This window comes from Ovis aries, chromosome 2 (assembly GCF_016772045.2).
Source record: "Ovis aries strain OAR_USU_Benz2616 breed Rambouillet chromosome 2, ARS-UI_Ramb_v3.0, whole genome shotgun sequence".
Classification (NCBI taxonomy): Eukaryota; Metazoa; Chordata; class Mammalia; order Artiodactyla; family Bovidae; genus Ovis; species Ovis aries.
The window spans coordinates 29,072,713-29,093,997 of record NC_056055.1 but is presented as its reverse complement, the minus strand read 5'-3'; the positions used below and the strand labels follow the sequence as shown (position 1 = coordinate 29,093,997).

General features: G+C 38.4%; 1 protein-coding gene across 14 annotated transcripts in view; it reads right to left on the bottom strand.

Annotated features, from left to right (window-relative positions):
• ZNF484 (zinc finger protein 484) overlaps window positions 1-17,416 on the bottom strand; it is a 57,168-nt gene extending 39,752 nt beyond the window's left edge. For 8 of the 14 annotated variants that reach the window (XR_009599141.1, XR_009599147.1, XR_009599142.1 and 5 more), the window contains exons 1-2: window positions 16,989-17,394; window positions 9,902-9,946 (exon numbers count right to left, since the gene is read on the bottom strand). Coding sequence is in view for 3 of the 14 variants with exons in the window: in XM_004004083.5 (XP_004004132.1) it covers window positions 9,902-9,946; window positions 16,989-17,003 (60 nt within the window). In the remaining 11 variants the exon portion in view is untranslated. Of the gene's footprint in view, window positions 1-9,901; window positions 9,947-11,636; window positions 11,703-16,988 lie in introns of those variants that run through there. The other 6 variants (XR_009599145.1, XM_012116216.3, XM_042243021.1 and 3 more) reach the window with 3 other exon arrangements.
• Between the last annotated feature and the right edge of the window lie 3,869 nt (window positions 17,417-21,285).

Below are 21,285 nucleotides of genomic sequence, written 5' to 3'. Positions count from 1 at the left end.
AATAATAAAAAACAAAAGGACACATAATATCAAGTGCCAGTGGGGAAGGGGAGAAATTGGAACCCTCATATAGTAAAGGCGGGAATCTAAAACAGTCTGGCACTTCCTCAAAAGGAGTAATATGAGCTAATGGTTCCACTTCTAGGTATATACCCAAGAGAAATCAAAACATTCATTTACATAAAACTTATATAGCCATGTTCATAGTAGCATTATTCTTAATAGTCAAAAACAGAAACAACCCAGGGTATCAGCCAATGATGAATTTCAAAATGTGGCATATTCATAAAAGAAATGATTCATCCATAGAGAGGAATGAAATACTGATTTATGCTACACTGTGAATGAATTTTGAAAATATTATGCTAAGTGAAATAAGCCAATCACAAAAGACCACATATTATATGATTCCATTTACATGCGATATCCAGGACAGGCAAACCTATTAGGACAGTAAGAAGATTGCTGGTTGCTCAGGAATGGGGTAATGGAAGGATGTGGTGGGGAGGGAGGTAGCAATAGCTAAAAGGTATGACTTTGGATAGGGGAGGGAAAGAAAGTGTTCTAAAATTGGATAAAGACTGCACAACTCCATGACTATACTAAAAATGATTGAATGTACACTTTAAATGGACAGTACATATAATATGTTTAGGTGAACCTTTTGAGGCACTGTCATATCCAGATGGCATACAAGGGTTTGTGACGGTCCAGGTTTCTTCCAGGAATAAGTACATGCCAGATGAAATACTGAAACTATCTGTTTGAAAATACTGGAAGCAGTTAGGTGCTAAGACTCTACAGACAACATTTAAGGTTTGAGTTGATGTACGTAACCACTTTTACACTAGGAGTATTTATCAATTCTGGGTGTGGTAAAAGGTGAAAACCCAGGCTTTGAACCAGTAGAAGGCTAAAGTTGGGTGATAGAGAAACCAGAATTCAAACACATGGGCAGTTTTTCCCCTAAGACATCTATCAAATTCTAGGGCTGTATGAGCACAAAACTAAATACTTAAGCAGAGAGCCTCTGAAAAGCAAGGCAAAATGTTAGCAGTCTGATAAGAAAACACTGTTGGCACCTATCAAGAGGAGGGTCCACAGAGGGCAAACTGGCCTCTCAGCTGAAAATCCTGGATGGTTGGAGTGAACCAGAGGTAGACTATTATCAGGGCTTCAACTTAGTCTTGATTCAACATAACACTGTGCCTGACTAGATAAAGGTGATCATCCTCCACTCTATCTGCTAAGGGAAACAAGGATCCTCTCTTGAGAAAGTTTGTTATTGTTCAGTCACTAAGTCGTGTCTGACCCTTTGTGACCCCATGGACTGCAGCAAATTAGGCTTCCCTGTTCTTTGCTATCTCCTGGAGTATGCTCAAACTCATGTTCATTGAGTCAGTGATGCCATCCAACCATCTCATCCTCTGTCGTCCCCTTCTCCTCCTGCCCTTAATCTTTCCCAATGAATATTCAGGATTGATTTCCTTTAGGATTGACTGGTTTGATCTCCTTGCAGTGCAAGGGACTCTCGAGAGTCTTCTCTACCACCACCACTCAAAAGCAACATTCTTTGGTGCTCAGCCTTCTTTATGGTCCAACTCTTACATCCATATATGACTAATGGAAAAATCACAGCTTTGACTATTTGGACCTTTGCTGGCAAAATAAACGTCTCTGCTTTTTAACACGCTGTTTAGGTCTGTCATAGCTTTCCTCCCAAGGAGCAAGTGTCTTTTAATTTCAAGGCTTCAATCACCAGCTGCAGTGATTTTGGAGCCTAAGAAATAAAATCTGTCACTGTATCCATTATTTGCCATGAAGTGATGGAACCACATGCCATGATCTTAGTTTTTTGAATGTTGAGTTTTAAGCCAGCTTTTTCACTCTCCTCTTTCACCTTCATCAAGAGGCTCTTTAGCTCCTCTTTGATTTCTGCCATTAGGGTGGTGTCATCTGCATAGCTGAGGTTATTGATATTTCTCCCAGTAATCTTGATTCCAGCTTGAGCTTCATCCAGCCCAGCATTTCATATGATGTACTCTGCATATAAGTTAAATAACTGAGAAAGATACCATAATCTAGATCCTTGACAATGCTTTATATGTGTTTTGATACAATAAAAGAAATGCCTATCAAAAAACAGAACAAAATATCTAAAACCACAGGGAAAAAATTCAATAGAAATAGTCTTACAGGATTTTGGAGTTAGATGAAAAGGTGGAGAATTTCATCAGAGAAATGGAACTTATACTAAAAAAAATTAAATTTGAAAAATTCAGTATCTAAAATTAAGAACTGAGAGGGGTTTAATAGCAGAATAACAGAATTACTGAAATGGAAGACAAGCAAACAGAAGATATCCAAACTGAACAACACAGGTTTTTTAAAATAAAAATAAGCACAAGAGCACGAGATGTATCACATGTACAACACCTTGAAAAGGAAAAACATATTGTTGTCTGAGATAATAAAGAGGAAGAATATGAGGCAGAAGCAAAAGTTGAAAAGGAAAGGTGAATGATATCAACTCAAAGACTCCAAAAGTTTCTCAAATCCCACTTTATAAAACTGTAAATACAGACTATGCAAAAACAATAATAATAATATCTTGTGAAGTTTAAAACATATGTAGAATTCAAATGCATAAAAATAATAATGTAAAAATGAGAAGCAGTCAATGGAATTAAGATGTTTTAGCATCTATTAAGAAGGGGGTAAGATAATAATGAGTTAAAGATGGATATTATAATATCTAGGGAAACAAAAGAATGCATCACAAACAAGGCAACAAAATAAAAATTAAAACTTGACCAATCTAAAAGAAAGTCAAGAAAAGAGTGGAAAGATAGTATTAAACAGACAATTCAAATATGAAACTAATAAAACTGGATATAAATTCAAATATATCAGTAATTGCATTAAATGTAAATAAACTAAACAATCAAGTTAACACCAAAGACTGAGACGTCCAGCTAAAAAAATTTAGTAAGGTGCATTCTACCCTGTTCATCTTGCTAAACACCTAAAAACCTAGAAAAATATTCATATATAAAGCATCTATCTACACCCTTGACTTTCTCTCAAGAACATACTTTCCTACAGTGAAACTAATTACGGCATCTTTTGTAATCTTGATAGCCCCCAAATACCCCAAATCATCAAGTCTAGTTCCTTTTTGCTTAACAGTTCTTCCTCCAATCTATCGCTTAATATTCATATTTTATTGTAAGCAGGAAAAAGAAACCATGTCACATCTCCAATCCTTTACTTGAAATCACCTCAGAGAAAAACACAAGTCCATCACTGACAAATCTGCTTTCCATATAACTACAGGACAAAATCCAGCTAAGCTTTCTGCTACTATATACCAGAGATGCTCCCTCCCCTACTTTCTCAGTTCCTTCTTGAGTCTTCACCAGAAGCACCTTTAACACCCGTATTCCTGTCAACAGTCTGTTTAAAATAATGAGATATTCTCTAAAACAATATAGTTTTTTTCCTACTGTGCTCCTCACTTTCTTCTAAGTTCTCTAACAGAGTTAACAACAATATTTCTATTACCAGTCTGTTCAAGAAAATCTAGGCTCTTGCTATTATATGCTTCAAATGTTTTACAGTTTTTACTCATTATCAAATTCCAAAGTCTTTTGACATTTTGGGGTATTTGTTACAGCATCATTCCATGTCCAGGTACCAAAATTTGTAGTGTTTTCCTATTGCTGCTGCAACAAATTACTGCAAACTTAAAGCAACACAAATTTATTATCTGGATCTTCCTATCACATGCAGTAAGAAAAGGTGGGATGATTAAAGTAGAAAGAATGTCTTACAATTTCTGAGTAAAAATGACTTACAATCTAGAAATAGCTATGAAATTACTGAGGGTCAAATAAAAATACTTTTACACAGGCAAGGTCTCAAAAAACCTAATTGCCATACAATATTTTCTGGATAATATTTTCTAAAAATGAAAGCCTGACTCAAGAAAGAGCCAAAAAACAAGAGATCCAATACTTGAGAGACACGAAAGGAATTCCTAGCAGCCTGCCAAAGGAAGACCCCCAAGTCAGTGCATGAGAATCACATAGAGAACAACTTTGGTAATGTCAAGAACTCCAAGGGAAGTTTCTCTCAACTGCTGAAATAAATAGCCTGTATTCTGGAGCCAGATTGCTTGGGTTTTACTCCTGGTTTCACCACTTACTAGCAGCGCAACCCAGAGCAATTTCCTTAACTTCTCTGTGGGCCTACTTCCTTCTCTGTAAAATGAGGATAATGATTATAGATGCCTCAAAGGGGATGTGATTAAATCAGTTGAGAGAGAGAGTGTGTGTGTTTATAATGCCTAGCATACAGTAGGCATTATATTAATATTTATGATTGGTGTTAACTATCATTGTGTAATAATTTTAACATATTGTAAAGATATTTATATACATGGGAAGACTGTGGAGTTGATTTAGTGATCCAGATATGGAAAATGAAACAAATGATTAAACCAAACAATAATTAATTCCAAGTAAAATAAGAAACAGTGCATAAAAGATAAAAGAAATGGTTCAACTGTGAATATAATTAAAATAAACATATTAATAAATACAGTCTATTGATTTACCCCAAATTATGATATACCTGTATTAGAAGGAGGGGAAGAAGAAATGTGCATATAAGTGCTGAAGCCTTAAATGTCTGAGAGTTAAATCCTTATTTTCCATTGTGCTAAGTCAGTAGATACTACCTAAAACTGAAAATCAAGAGGTACCAATGTAAACATGTGATTTAGACATAGGAATGTAAATACCAAAAGAATTAGTTTGATTGCGTTTAGAGTGATTACCTTTGAGAAGCTGGAATCTGAGGGACAAAGCAAAGTAAAAGGCACGAAACAAAATGAGAACTATACCCAACTGAATGGAGAGTGCTAGAGAACAGGAAGGAGAGATAAGAAGGCCTTCTTAAATGAACTATGCAACAAAATAGAGGAAAACAATAGAATGGGAAAGACGAGACTTCTTCAAGAAAACTGGCGCTATCAAGGGAATATCTCATGTTAGGATGGGCACAATAAAGGACAGAAGGGAAAGGACCTAACAGAAGCAGAAGAGATAAAGAAGAGGTGGCAAGAAGACACAGAAGAGCTATACAAGAAAGGTCTTAATGACCCGCATAACCACAAAGATGTGGTCATTCTCCTAGAGCCAAACATCGGAGGTGTGAAGTCAAGTGGACCTTAGAAGCATTACTAAGAACAAACCTAGTGGAGGTGATGGAATCCCAACTAAGCTATTTCAAAGGATGATGCTGGTAAAGTGCTGCACTCAATATGTCAGCAAATCTGGAAAACACAGTGGTGACCACAAGACTGGAAAAGGTCAGTTTTCATTCCAATCACAAAGAAGGGCAATGCCAAACTATGTTCAAACTATCACACTATTGCACTCATTTCACGTGCTAGCAAGGTTATGTTCAAAATCCTTCAAGCTAGGTTTCAGCAGTTCATGAACCAAGAACTTCCAGACGTAAAAACTGGGTTTAGAAAAGGCAGGGGAACCAGAGTCCAAATTGCCAGCTTTCACTGGATCATGGAGAAAGCAAGAGAATTCCAAAAAATATCTACTTCTGGTCTATACTAAACCCTTTGATTGTGTAGATCACAACAAACTGTGAAAAATTCTTAAAGACATGGGAATACCAGATCACCTTATCTGTCTCCTGAGAAATCTGTATGTAGATCAGGAAGCAGTCATTAGAACCAGACATAGAACAACTGATTGGTTCACAATTAGGAAAGGAATATGACAAGGCTATGTTCACCCTGTGCGTATAACTTATATGCAGAGTACATTATGTGAAATGCTGGGCTGGATGAATCACAAGCTGGAATCAACACTGCTGGGAGAATTATCAACAACCCCAGATATGCAGATGATACCACTCTAATGGCGGAAAGTAAAGAGGACTAAAGAACCACTTGATGAAGGTGAAAGAGATTGAAAAAGCTGGCTTGAAACTCAACATCAAAAAGCTAAAATCATGGCATCTGGTCCCATCACTTCATAGCAAATAGAAGGGGGAAAAGTAGAAACAAGGACAAATTTTATTTTCTTGGGCTCCAAAGTCACTGTGGACAATGACTGCAGCCATGAAATTACAAGACTCTTGCTCCTTGGAAGGAAAGCTATGACCAACCTAGACAGCATATTAAAAAGCAGAGACATCACTTTGCCAACAAAGGTCCTTTAGTCAAAGCTATGATTTTTCCAGTAGTCATGGACAGATGGGAGAGCTGAACCGTAAAGAAGAGGGAGTGCCAAAGAACTGATGCTTTTGAACTGTAGAGCTGGAGAAGACTCCTGAGAGTCCCTTTGACTGCAAGGTGATCAAACCAGTCAATCCTGAAGGAAATCAACCCTGAATATTCACTGGAAAGACTGATGCTGAAGTTCCAATACTTTGGCCACCTGATGCAAAGTGATGACTCACTGGAAAAGACCCTGATGCTGGAAAGACTGAGGGCAGGAGGAGAAGCAGTCAACAGAAGATGAGATGATTAGCTAGCATCACCAACTCAATGGACATGAATTTGAGCCAGCTCCAGGAAATAGTGAAGGACAGAGGAGATTGGGTGCTGTAGTCCATGGGGTTACAAAGAGTCGGATATGACCTACTGACTGTAAAACAACAGCAACAAAACACCTAACCTTCTGAAAGTGTTCCACAAAATAACAGCTGTAGGAAAACTTCCAAACTCATTCTCTGATGCCACCATCACCCTGTGATCAGTATCAGACAAAGATACCACAAGAAAAGAAAAGCACAGGCCAATATCAATGATGAATGTTAGAGGCATAAATCCTCAACACAACACTAACAATCCAAGTCCAACAATACAATAAAAAGATCATTCACTATGATCAAGTGGGACTCATGTACCGATGCAAGGATTTTTCAATATCTGAAAACCAATCGATGTAACACACAAACTGAAGAATAAAAACCATATGATTATCTCAGGAGATGCAGAAAGACAAAATTCAGCACCCTTTCATGATAAAAACTCTGCAGAAAGTGGGCATGGGGGAACATTCCTCAACATAATAAAAGCCATATATGACAAATCTACTGCTTAACGTCATACTCAATGTTGAAATACTGAAAGCATTTTCTCTAAGATCAGGAATAAGACAAGGATGTTCACTCTCACCACTATTATTCAGCATAGTTCTGGATGTCCTAGTTATAGCAATCAGAGAAGAAAAAGAAACAAATGGAATCCAAATTGAAAATGAAGAAGTTAAACTGTCACTGTTTGCAAATGACATGATACTGTTCATAGAAGACCCTAAAGATGCTACTACAAAACGATTAAATCTCATCAGTGAATCTAGTAAAGTTGCAGGTAACACAATGAATACACACAAAATAACTGTTGCATTTCTATACAATAACATCAAAAGATCAGAAAGAGAAACTCAAGAAACAATTTCATTTACAATCATATCAAAAGGATAAACTACCTATGAATAAACCTACCTAAGGAGACTAAAGACAGACCTATACTCTGAAAATTATAAGGTGTCGATGAAGGAAACTGAAGAAGACTCAAACAGATGAAAAGATATATCATGTTCATGGACTGGAAAAATTAATATTGTCAAAATGAATATACTGCCCAAAGCAATCTACAGATCTAATGCAATCCTGAACAAATGACCAATGGCATTTTTCACAGAACTACAGCTTTCCTGGTGGCTCAGACAGTAAAGAATCTGCGTGCAATGCGGGAGACCTGGGTTTGATCCCTGGGTTGGGAAGATCCCCAGGTGCAAGGAATGCAACCCTCGCCAGTGTTCTTGCCTGGAGAATCCCTATGGACAGGTGAGCCTGGTGGGTACAGCCATGGTATCACAGAGTCAGACACGACTGAGCAACTAAGCACAGCACAGCACAGAACAAAAAAATCTCAAAATCTGTATGGAGACACAAAAGACCTTGAATAGCCAAAGCAATCTTAAGAAAGGAAAACAAAGCTGGAGGAATCAGACTTCCTGACAAAAGCAGAAATATAGATCAATGGAACTGAATAGAAAGCCCAGAAGTAAATTCATACACCTTTGTTCAGTTAATCTATGACAAAGGAGGCAAGAAAATACAATGTTGGACAGACAGTCTCGTCAACAAATGGTGCTGGGGGAACTAGACAGCTACCTATAAAAAAAAAGAAAAAAGAAAAAAGATCATTCTTTAATACCATACACAAAAATAACCTCAAAATGGATTAAAGACCTAAATGTGAGACCAGACACTATAACACTCCTAGAAGAAAAAATAAGCACTACAATCTTCAACATAAATGTAGCAATATTTTTTTATCAGTCTCCCCAAATAATGGAAATAAAAACAAAAATGCACAAATGGAGCCAGCTTAAACTTAAAAGATTTTGCACAACAAAGAAAACAAAAAACAGAATGAAAAGAAAACCCACGATTGGGATTGCAAATGATGTGACTGACATGGGATTAGTCTCCAAACTTTACAAACAGCTCATGAGGTTTAACATAATCCAAACAAACAGCCCACTCAAAAAAATGGGCAGAAGACCTAAATAGACATTACTTCAAAGAAGACATACAGATGATCAAGAGGCACATGAAAAGATGCTCAACATCACTAATTAGTATACAAATGTAAATCAAAACTACAATGAGATATCATTCACACCAGTCAACATGGCTATCATCAAAAAAATCCACAAAGAATAAACACTGGAGAGAGTGTGGAGATAAGGGAACCCTCCTACGGTGTCGGTGGGAATGCAAATTGGCATAGCCACTATGGAGAACAGTATGGTGGCTTCTCTAAAAACCTAAAAATACAGCTACCATATGACTTTGCAGTCCCATCCCTGGGCATATTCCTGAAGAAAATCATGGTCCAAAAGGATATATGCACCCCAGAGTTTGTTCCAGTGCTGTTTACAATAGCTAAGACATAGAAGCAACCTAAATGTCCATCTACAGAGGAATGGAAAAAGAAAATATGGTATATATATTACAATGGAATATTACTCAGCCATTAAAAAGAATGAATAATGCCATTTGCAGCAACATGGATGAACCTAGAGATTGTCATACTTAGTGAAGTAAGTTAGACAGAGAAGGATAAATAGTGTATGATACCCCTTCTAAGAATCTAAAAATTGGTACACATGAACTTATTTACAAAACAGAAACAGACTCACAGACTTAGAGAACAAACCTAGATGCCAGGGCAGGGTGGGATGGGGGAAAGAATACGGGGAAGGAACAATTAGGAAGTTTGTGATTGACATATACACACTGCTATATTTTAAATGGATAACCAACAAGGTCCTACTGTATAGCACAAGGAAGTCTGCTCAATGTTATGTTGCAGCCAGGATGGGAGCAGAGTTTGGGGGAGAATGCATACATGTATATGTACGACTGGGTCCCTTTGCTGTCCACCTGAAACTATCACATCATTGTTAACTGGCTATACTTCAATATAAAATATAAAGTAAAAAAAATCTATCAAAAATTTTCTCAAATATCAAGAGTCAGGAAGTAGTTATTATAGATGAAATAAATTACTTTTTAACAATATAAAGCATGTATTTCATTTCCATTATTGCTATGTCTTTCATGAAGATCAGAGACAATTTTGTAGTTCAAAGTTCATAACTGTTAAGTCATACAACTCACATATACCTATAATCCAAGTTTGACTTAGAGTTGATAGTCTCTTTTTACTGTCTTTGATCTTAGTTTTTATTTATTTACGCTTGTCCATTCACTATATGGGTTAATAGATACCTTCTAAAACTCACTGAAAAGTAAGGAAAGCAGCAAATAAATAAATGAACAAATAAGAACTTACCAGGGACTTGGTCATTTCTGGCTCTTCTGGGAAAGGGGCAGAGATCTGAGAAAACAGATTGACAGAGGGACATAAGAGAAGGAACTGTGTCAATGTCATTTACTGTCCATGAACCTGACCCCAAAACTTACTTCTAGAACCGTATCACAAAAAAAATCATCCTGTACTGTACAAAGATTTAAATGCAGGAGTTTTACCAAAGCGTGGCTAATATCAAAAAAAGAAAAAGAAAGTTAGAAACATCTTGATACCCAATAATTATGAACAGCTTAAATACTTTACAGGGCACCCATAGGATACAATATTATGTAAAATTAAAGTACTATAGAAAAATAAAATGGTAAGTAAAAATAAAAAGATGTACCAAACAGTATGAGTCCATTTTCATTGAATAATGTGTGTATGTACACATGAACACATATATGAATGCATTCATGCACACAGAGAAAATCATCTGGGAGAAATATATTAATATGTTAACAGATATAACATTTGGATGACGGGAAAATTATAGGTAATTTCCGGTATAGACCATCTGGTGATGTCCATGTGTAGTCTTCTCTTGTGTTGTTGGAAAGGGTGTTTCCTAAGACCAGTGTGTTCTCTTGGCAAAATACTATTAGCCTTTGCCCTGCTTCGTTCTGTGCTCCAAAGACAAATTTGCCTGTTACTCGAGGTAGTTTTTGACTTCCTTCTTTTGCATTCCAGTCCCCTATAATGAAAAGGGCATCTTTTTTGGGTGTTAGTCCTAGAACGTCTTGTAGGTCTTCATAGAACCATTCAACTTCAGCTTCTTTAGCATTACTGGTCAAGGCATAGACTTGGATTACTGTGGTATTGAATGGTTTCCCTTGGAAACGAAGAGAGATCATTCTGTTGTTTTTGAGTTTGCATCCAAGTACTGCATTTCAGACTCTTCTGTTGACTATGATGGCTACTCCATTTCTAAGGGATTCCTGCCCACAGTAGTAGATATAATGGTCATCTGAGTTAAATTCACCCATTCCAGTCCATTTTAGTTTGCTGATTCCTAGAATGTCGACAGTCACTCTTGCCATCTCCTGTTTGACCATTTCCAATTTGCCTTGATTCATGTACCTAACATTCCAGGTGTCTATGCAATATTGCTCTTTACAGCATCAGACTTCACTTCCATCACCAGTCATATCCACAACTGGGTGTTGTTTTTGTTTTGGCTCTGTCTCTTCATTCTTTCTGGAGTTATTTCTCTACTGATCCAGTAGCATATTGGGCACCTACCGACCTGGGGAGTTCATCTTTCAGTTTCATCTTTTTGCCTTTTCATACTGTTCATGGGGTTCTCAAGGCAAGAATACTGAAGTGGTTTGCCATTCCCTTCTCTAGTGGACCACATTTTGTCAGAACTCTCCTCCATGACTTGTCCATCTTGGGTGGCCCTATATGGCATGCCTCATAGTTTCATTGAGTTAGACAAAGCTGTGGTCCATGTGATCAGATTGGTTAGTTTTCATCCCCATCCCTGGCACTCAATTCCGCACTCCCACTCCTAAATTTTCTTTTCCAATTGCCAATCGTTGCACACTGACCTCACCCCAACAGCCATTACTCACAGATCAGAATCACTGGTTCCCATGTTCTACTGCTCACATGCCCCAACTGAGGCATGAGATAGATGGGCTCCAGGTTAGACATTTACAGCCAGCCTCCTATTTACACTTCCAGGTAGAAATAACAATAGGAACAAGTTAAATACCTGCACTTTGCCTCCAGTGGATACTTTAGGATAGCAGTCCTGGCTGTGGCAGAGAGGAGCTGAGTCCTGCTCAGATAAAGAGACCACATATTTCTCATTCTTGAGGTCAAGGACATCTCCCTATCTATACATGCACAGAAAGTTTCCTCAGCAGTCAAAAAGGGAGGGAGCACCACCCCATTAGAGGTGGTGTCAACCTTCCCATAGGTTGCTGCACTGGAACCCACCTTGGCAAAAAAGATGTGCACACATATGAGGGAGGACCTAGGTCAGGTCAGTTATGAGGGAAAAAAAAGTGAGATAACTGGCCAAAGACAGACAAAAACCTAGAAGAACTGCCCTATATAAAAGATTTAACTCTCTTTATCGTGCTCCTCCTCGCTAGTGGGGATGCCCACACTCTTTCCAGGTATGTATCTCTACCTTGCTATGTCTTAACTAAACAAACTCTACCACATGTTATCCTGTGTCTCTAATAATAAACTTTATACCTGTTTTTGTTTTGCTTTTTACAGTTTTTGCCTCCTTTAAACATTTTTGCTTTCAAATAGGGCAAAAGCCAGAGAAACTCTGCTTCTGCCTCTTGCTGGTGGAGTGGATAGGATTCCTGGTTTTCACCCAGGTTCAATTCTTGGCCAGGGAACAAAGATCTCGCTTCAAGCCACCACTGTTCTCTCTACAAGATCGTAATCATTCATTCTATAGTCCCTGATCACAGAGCCTCCAATAACTGTACCCCATGGCCCTGACTCTACATCAATCAATCCCATGTGCTGAAAAGGAAAAACTCCTGTGTGTTTTTATTCTATTCTCACACCATCTACTTAGAGTTTTAGCATTATTCACACAGGTTAGGGACTCAGTACTATAAGACTGTCCCCACCCCAATTTCAGATGCCAACCATAAGTTCAGGCTCTTACTTGTATTTCTGACCAACTGGCTACAATCAGATGGTCCGACAAGGTTCCCTCATATTACACTAATTTTCTAGAGTAGTTCATAGAACTCAAGAAAATATTTTACTTATTAGATTACCAATTTATTATAAGAGAATATAATTCAGAAAAAGCCAGGTAGAAGAGATGAATATGCAAGATATGTTAGAAGGAGTGCATTGCTCTCCCAGAATCTCCACATGTTCAACCTAGAAACTCTCCAAACTCCATTCTTTCGAGTTTTTATGAAGCCTTCACTATGTACAGAGGACTGATTAAATAACTAGCCATTGGTGATTCAACTTCCTACTCAACTTCAATCTCTAAAACTTTAAGAACTTGCTTGGTTCCCCTGGCAAACAGCCTCCACTGAGTGATTCACTAGGGGCTTTTCAAACATCATTTCATTAACATAAACTCAGGGGTGTTTCAAAGGTACTTATTATTTATAACAACAACAAAAACCCCACTAATTTCATCTTTATCTTTCTGGTGCTATGTCAAGAGACAGAAATAAAAGAGGCCCCCTATAACTCTTATCACTTAGGAAATTAGAAAGGTGTTAGGAGCTTTGTGCTGGGAACTGTGGATGAAAATCAAAATACATATTTATTATATCACAATCCCGCCTGCATCAATAACTGGCATCCACACCTTTATTACTACTGTTGACTGAAAAAAAATTCTTACACTAAAAAGTGAGGATTATTTTTATTTAGTAGACTTACTGAGGACTTAAGTCCAGGATACTGCCCCTCAGACAGCTAAAAGGGACTGTTCTGAAGAGATAAGGGAGGAGCCAGAGTAAACGGGAGCTTTTGCAACAAAACAAACACCAAGTATTTGGAATATCAAAAGATTCAGTTCAGTTCAGTTCAGTTGCTCAGTCGTGTCCAAGTCTTTGCAACCCCATGAATCGCAGCACGCCAGGCCTCCCTGTCCATCACCAACTCCCGGAGTTCACTCAGACTCATGTCCATCGAGTCTGTGACGCCATCCAGCCATCTCATCCTCGGTCGTCCCCTTCTCCTCCTGCCCCCAATCCCTCCCAGCATCAGAGTCTTTTCCAATGAGTCAACTCTTCTCATGAGGTGGCCAAAGTACTGGAGTTTCAGCTCAGCATCATTCCTTCCAAAGAAATCCCAGGGCTGATCTCCTTCAGAATGGACTGGTTGGACCTCCTTGCAGTCCAAGGGACTCTCAAGAGTCTTCTCCAACACCACAGTTCAAAAGCATCAATTCTTCGGCACTCAGCTTTCTTCACAGTCCAACTCACATCCATACATGACCATTGGAAAAACCATAGCCTTGACTAGATGGACCTTCAGTGGGCCGTGAAAAATCACCCAAGGACTCCTCTCACTATCCACACACAGTAGATCTATACCATTAGTTTTCCTAACAAATTTACATACACACACAAACAATTGGGAACTCAATCAGTGAACAAATCTATGAATATTCCTGAATTTTAAAGATAAAGTTTAAAATCTAAAACACATCCAAATCTGAAGTGCAAGGGAATGAACAGATTATTTACAGAGAAAGAATTTAAAAAATCAAGATGCCTCATCTGCAGTAATGAAAGCTAAGTGACATCAGAAATAGCATCTAAAGGACAACTTCTCTGTTAGGGCCAAAGACACTTCCAAAAATTAAAGCACTTACAAAGTATCTCTTACCATTATCTGAGAAAAAAAAAAACCCACAAAACTATTCCAAATAAATGTAAAATAAATCAGGTGAGAAGTAGCAAACAGAAATATATTTTTCAGCAATAACTTTTGTAAGATATATAATTATTGAAAAGGACAATGATGATGATATAAGAATGTAATCAAAGGGAAAAGTAACAACACTATCATATGACAAAACATTTCAGGAAAAAAACAAGTTATCTTGGGGTGTAGAATGGAAACAATGAACAAAAATTTCATCAATCCAATGAAAAAGGAAAAGAAAAGCAGAAAACAGTGAATTAAAATAAATAGTAAACATTAAAATGGAAGGTATAAAATTGGGTAAAAAGGTATAAAATTGGTATTACACCAAACTGAAAAGGTAAAATTATCTACTGACAAAGACTAGATCATAGGCTAGATCTGAAAAAACCAAACTGTATTTATTGCAAGGAGTAGATCTAAACAATGAGAGCAATAGAAATACAAAATAAAGCCCTGGGCAAAGATAAGTCATCCGAATGAAAGTGAAAGCTGGGATAGCAATATAAATATCAAAATGAAATTCAAGGTTGAAATTGCTTTTCACTGAAAAGCGAGATCCTATAATAATAGCATCCAATAAATTTTAAAAAATACAAAATGCATTAACCATTATATTTATGCATGCCTTTCCCCCAAATACATGCAAACAAAACTAGTAAAAAAGCACATAGAACTACAAAGTGAATTACTAGTAAAAAATTATTACTGCAACTCTTTAGAAATATGATGAATCAAGTAGACCAAAAATAAGAAAAGAAAGACTTGAAAAATACCAACAAGCTATATTTAATATATATTAGGAGAGGTTTATACCACACAAACAGAAAATATGCTTTCTCTTATATCCATTGAACAAAGCTCACTGTAACTTGTGTAGCTTGCCTTTAAGCCACAAAGAAAGAGAAATATCGTATTCTAACACACAGGGAGACCTGGCATGCTGCAATTCATGGGGTCGCAAAGAGTTGGACACGACTGAGCAACTGAACTGAACTGAACTGACTGAACACACATATATAGAATCTAGAAAAATGGCTCTGAAGAATTTATTTACAAGGTAGCAATGGAGAAACAGACATAGAGAATAGACTTATGGACATGGGGAGAGGGGAGGAGAAGGTGAAATGTATGGAAAGAGTAACATGGAAACTTACATTACCATGTTTAAAATAGATAGCCAATAGGAATAGGAATGGCTCAGGAAACTCAAACAGGGGTTCTGTATCAACCTAGAGTGGTGGGATGGGGAGGGAAGAGGGGAGGGAGTTTCAAAAGGGAGGGGATATATGTATACCTATAGCTGATTCATGTTGAGGTGTGGCAGAAAACAACACAATTCTGTAAAACAATTATCCTTCAGTAAAAAATAAAATTAAAAAAAGGAAAAGCTTGATAAATTGTTAAAAGTTGAGACTTTGCAGTCTACAGTCTATGAAAATACAATAAAAATAAAAATAAATGAAACATATCAATAATTCAGGAATAAAGAAACAACTCAGGATCAAAGTGGAACATCAAACTGAAATTATACACTTCAAAAATAAAGATGCATATAAAAGAAATATCATACCCCTAAATGTATCCAGTATAAAATTAGGAAAATAAGGAAAAAAATGACAGTTACATAAAATGGGGGGAAATGGGTGAGTGGGGAGAAAACATTTTTTAAAAAGATAAATTAATATAAATATAGTAGAGAGTATAAACATAATGAATACTTCAAAATGACCAATAAAATAAATCTTGATATTCCTAATAATAAAAAAAAAAGGAAGAAAAATGATACATAAATAACTAGGAATGACAATGTAGCTCCTAACCGGGATACAAAGCACATGACGATATATTTTTAAATCTCTAGCAAAGTGTACCATGAAGAAAACTTTCACATATTGAGGCATGGAGAAGTTGTTTTAGCTTACACATGGTTCAGACTGAACTTTGTGTGAACATACACAGCACATCTGCTTTAACCATTAAGGTGTTTGGAAGATAAGAATAAGTAACTCCCTTCTTATAGCATCTCCTTAACAGGAATCATGGTCCTGCAGTCTCACTGTATATGTATTAAATCTAGCTGCTTTAAAACGTCGAAGGAATGTATCCCTGTCATGTTTGATATATGATCTTTGTTCTGATAAGTTTATAAGGCTAAGCTGAAAACCATACTCCAACCCAGCAATTCCTCAGAGCCTCCTAGCTGTTTCCTGGGCTACAGTCCTCAGTTTGGCTCAAACAATACTAACAAAACTCTTTTCTACTCCTATTATGATTATTTATTATTTCCATCAATAATTTTTTAAAAATCAGAAATAGAAACAACCTAGTAAGCAGAAAAAAGAAAGGATATTAATGACCATCTACCATCTCTCCCCTTCAGATCCTTCATTTCTCAGGCCCCACAGTTACCCTCCCCCCACAGAATCCAGGAACCTCCCCACCGATCCAACAACAAAGATCCCACAGATCCCATCACTCCGCCTGGAGTTCTACCATCCACTATCACTCCCACCCCATGTCTCCAGGGATTCACCATTCCGACCCCACCAATCCCGCCGGAAGCCACCATCAAGACCACACCGACCCCTATTATTCCATCCACTGGCGGCCTCCATCTCTGACCCCATTGTTCATCACAGACAGCAGCGACACCTCTTAACTAAATCCCCACCGCAATGCTCCCTGCACTCACCAGCCCCTCACCCATGCTCTTTCCAGACAGTGGTCATTTAGATGTCGCAGTGGTAAAGAATCTGCCTGCCAATGCAGAAGGTGCAAGTGGCATTGGTTGGATCCCTGGGTGGCAAAGATCCCCTAGAGAAGGAAATGGCAACCCGCTCCAGAAAATTCCATGGACAGAGGATCCTGGAGGGCTACAATCCATGGGGTCGCAAAGATTCGGACACGACTGAGCGATTGAGCGCGCACACAGAAACACACACACACGCGCGCGCGCGCGCGCACGCACACACACACACACACACACACACACACACAGTCACAGGAAATACAACTCCACCTACTTCCTTTTTCTGGATTCCCTCCTTGCCCCTGTGGAATTTCTTAGGCTCCGCCTCCATATGCCCATGCTCAACAGTGGCTTCTCTGCGGAAATTTGCCAGTATTCAACATGGCGCTCTGCTGAACTCTGCCTTTCTCTAAATGATTTAAATTCGATTCAATATGGCGGCGCCCATGTAGTCACTCAGGCCTGTGGGCCGCCATGTTGAAGTGAGGTAGACTTGTGTAGTAAAGAGCTGTCAGGAGGAAAGGGGGAACCGAGGGATGTATCCTGGAATTAAGCCAGGAACAACCAGAGCTGATCACCCAAAGCAGCCCCGGCATCTTCCCTATTCCTGTGGATTTGAAGCACCTCAAACAATAATATTTAAGCAGCAATTATTAAGCACTCCATCCCCAAGTAACAGAATAAACATTCTATCCAAGCATCCAGGGAGCATTTACCAAGGGATACCATAATCTGTGGGCTTCCCTGGGGGCATCAGTGATAAAGAACCCGCCTGCCAATGCAGGAGACACAATGAGATGTAGGTTTGAAAAGAACATGAATGAGAGACCTGTAACCAAATTGGCTTTGGACTTGAACAGCAATAACAGAACCTAGAAGATAAAAGAGTAATACATTCAAAAATTTGTGGGAAAATTGTTTCTAACTTGGAACTTTTATACTATACAAAATTATTAATTACGTTTTGGTATAGAATACCAACATTTTCAGACATGCATGGTCTCAAAGTAATTGCTCTCCTATTCATACTTTTCTTAGGAAACTACTGGAGAAAGAAACATGAAATCAAAATAGTAGGATCCAGCAAAAAATCACAGCTGTGCAGGAGTTCTAGAGAGCTTTCATTGCAGATCTGAACAGCTCAGAATAAATATCTTCGAGAATATGAAACTGTCAAAATCAGTGTTACTGTGAATGCACTAGGAATTCATGGGGGAGAAAAAGGCCTTTGAAGGTAGTATGAAGAGGTTGGAAAAAAGTATTGTTTCAGAACATGTTACACTAGTTTCTCCCAGATACATATCCTCACACACATACATTTTCAATAAGTAGGCAAGAAGAAAAGCAAGCCAAGAAAAGCAATACAAACAGAGGGGCATGTATATATACACAAACTAGCAATAAACATGTCTTTGTACAGAATGATTAGCATTCTGATCCTACTGGATTTGATTTAGGTCATACCTGAATGGTCTAGTGGTTTTCCCCACTTTCTTCAGTTTAAGTCTGATTTTTGCTATAAGGATTTCATGATCTGAGCCACAGTCAGCTCCTGGTCTTGTTTTTGCTGACTGTATAGAGTTTCTCTGTCTTTAGCTGCAAACAATATAATCAATTTGATTTCAGTGTTGGCCATCTGGTGATGTCAGCTTCTTCAGCGTTACTGGTCAGGCCATAGACTTGGATTACCGTGATATTAAATGGTTTGCCTTGGAACTGAACAGAGATCATTCTGTCGTTTTTGAGATTGCATCCAAGTACTGCATTTCAGACTCTTTTGTTGACTATGTTGGCTACTCTATTTCTTCTAAGGGATTCCTGCCCACAGTAGTAGATATAATGGTCATCTGAGTTAAATTCACCCATTCCAGTCCATTTTAGTTCTCTGAATCCTAGAATGTCGATGTTCCCTCTTGCCATCTCCTGTTTGACCACTTCCAATTTGCCTTGATTCATGGACCTAACATTCCAGGTTCCTACAGGATACTGCTCTTTACAGAATCTGAGCTTCCTTCTATCACATCCACAACTGGGTGTCGTTTTTGCTTTGGCTCCGTCCCTTCATTATTTCTGGAGTTATTTCTCCACTGATCTCCAGCAGCATATTGGGCAACTACCGACCTGGGGAGTTCACTGTATCCTATTTTTTTGCCTTTTCATACTGTTCATGGGGTTCTAAAGGCAAGAATACTGAAGTGGTTTGCCACTCCCTTCTCCAGTGGGCCACATTTTATCACTGGAAAACCACTAGACCATACAGGTATGACCTAAATCAAATCTCTTATTATTATACAGTGGAAGTGACAAATAGATTTAAGGGACTAGATCTGATAGACAGAATGCCTGATGAACTATGGACAGAGGTTTGTGACATTGTACAGGAGAAAAGGATCAAGATCATCCTCAAGAAAAAGAAATGCAAAAAAGCAAAATGGCTGTCTGAGGAGGCCTTACAAATAGCTGTGAAAAGAAGAGAAGCCAAAAGCAAAGGATAAAAGATAAGATACAACCATTTGAATGCAGAGTTCCAAAGAATAGCAAAGAGAGATACGAAAGCCGTCGTCAGTGATCAGTGCAAAGAAATAGAAGAAAACAATAGAATGGGAAAGTCTAGAGATCTCTTCAAGAAAATTAGAGATACCAAGGGAACATTTCATGCAAGATGGGCTCAATAAAGGACAGAAGTGATATGGACCTAACAGAAGCAGAAGATATTAAGAAGAGGTGGCAACAATACACAGAAGAACTGTACCAAAAAAAAAAAACAAACAAACAAACCTTCACGACCCAGATAATCACAATGGTGTGATCACCAACCTAGAGCCAGACATCCTGGAATGTGAAGTCAAGTGGGCCTTAGGAAGCATCACTATGAACCAAGCTAGTGGAGGTGATGGAATTCCAGTTGTGCTATTTCAAATCCTAAAAGATGATGCTGTTCAAGTGCTTCACTCAATATATCAGCAAATTTGGAAAACTCGGCAGTGGCCACAGGACTGGAAAAGGTCAGTTTTCATTCCAATCCCAAAGAAAGGCAATGACAAAGAATTGAGTGCACAATTGCACTCACCTCACATGCTAGTAAAGTAATGCTCAAAATTCTCCAAGCCAGGTTTCAGCAATATGTGAGCCGTGAACTTCCAGATGTTCAAGCTGGTTTTAGAAAAGGCAGAGGAACCAGAGATCAAATTGCCAACATCCACTGGATCATCAAAAAAGCAAGAGAGTTCCAGAAAAACATCTATTTCTGCTTTATTGACTATGCCAAAGTCTTTGGCTATGGATCACAAAAAACTGTGGAAAATTCTGAAAGAGAAGGGAATACCAGACCACCTGACCTGCCTCTTGGGAAATCTGTATGCAGGTCAGGAAGCAACAGTTAGAACTGGACATGGAACAACAGACTGGTTCCAAATCGGGAAAGGAGTACGTCAAGGCTATATATTGTCACCCTGCTTAATTAACTTATATGCAGAGTACATCATGAGAAACGCTGGGCTGGATGAAGCATAAGCTGGAATCAGTATTGCTGGGAGAAACATCAATAACCTGAGATATGAAGATGACACCACCCTTATGGCAGAAAGTGAAGAAGAACTAAAGAGCCTCTTGATGAAAGTGAAAGAGGAGAGTGAAAAAGTTGGCTTAAAGCTCAACATTCAGAAAACGAAGATCATGGCATCTGGTCCCATCTCTTCATGGCAAACAGATGGGGAAACAGTGGAAACAGTGGCTGACTTTATTTTTCTGGGCTCCAAAATCACTGCGGATGGTGATTGCAGCCATGAAATTAAAAGACGCTTACTCCTTGGAAGGAAAGTTATGACCAACCTAGACAGCATATTAAATAGCAGAGACATTACTTTGCCAACAAAGGTCCATCTAGTCAAGGCTATGGTTTTTCCAGTGGCCATGTAGGGATGTGAGAGTTGGACTGTGAAGAAAGCTGAGTGCCGAAGAATTGATGCTTTTGAACTGTGGTGTTGGAGAAGACTCTTGAGAGTCCCTTGGACTGCAAGGAGATCCAACCAGTCCATCCTAAAGGAGATCAGTCTTGGGTGTTCATTGGAGGGTCTGATGTTGAAGCTGAAACTCCAATACTTTGGCCACCTGATGCGAAGAGCTGACTTATTTGAAAAGACCCTGATGCTGGGAAAGACTGAGGGCTGGAGCAGAAAGGGACGACAGAGGATGAGATGGTTGGATGGCATCACTGACACAATGGATATAGGTTTGGGTG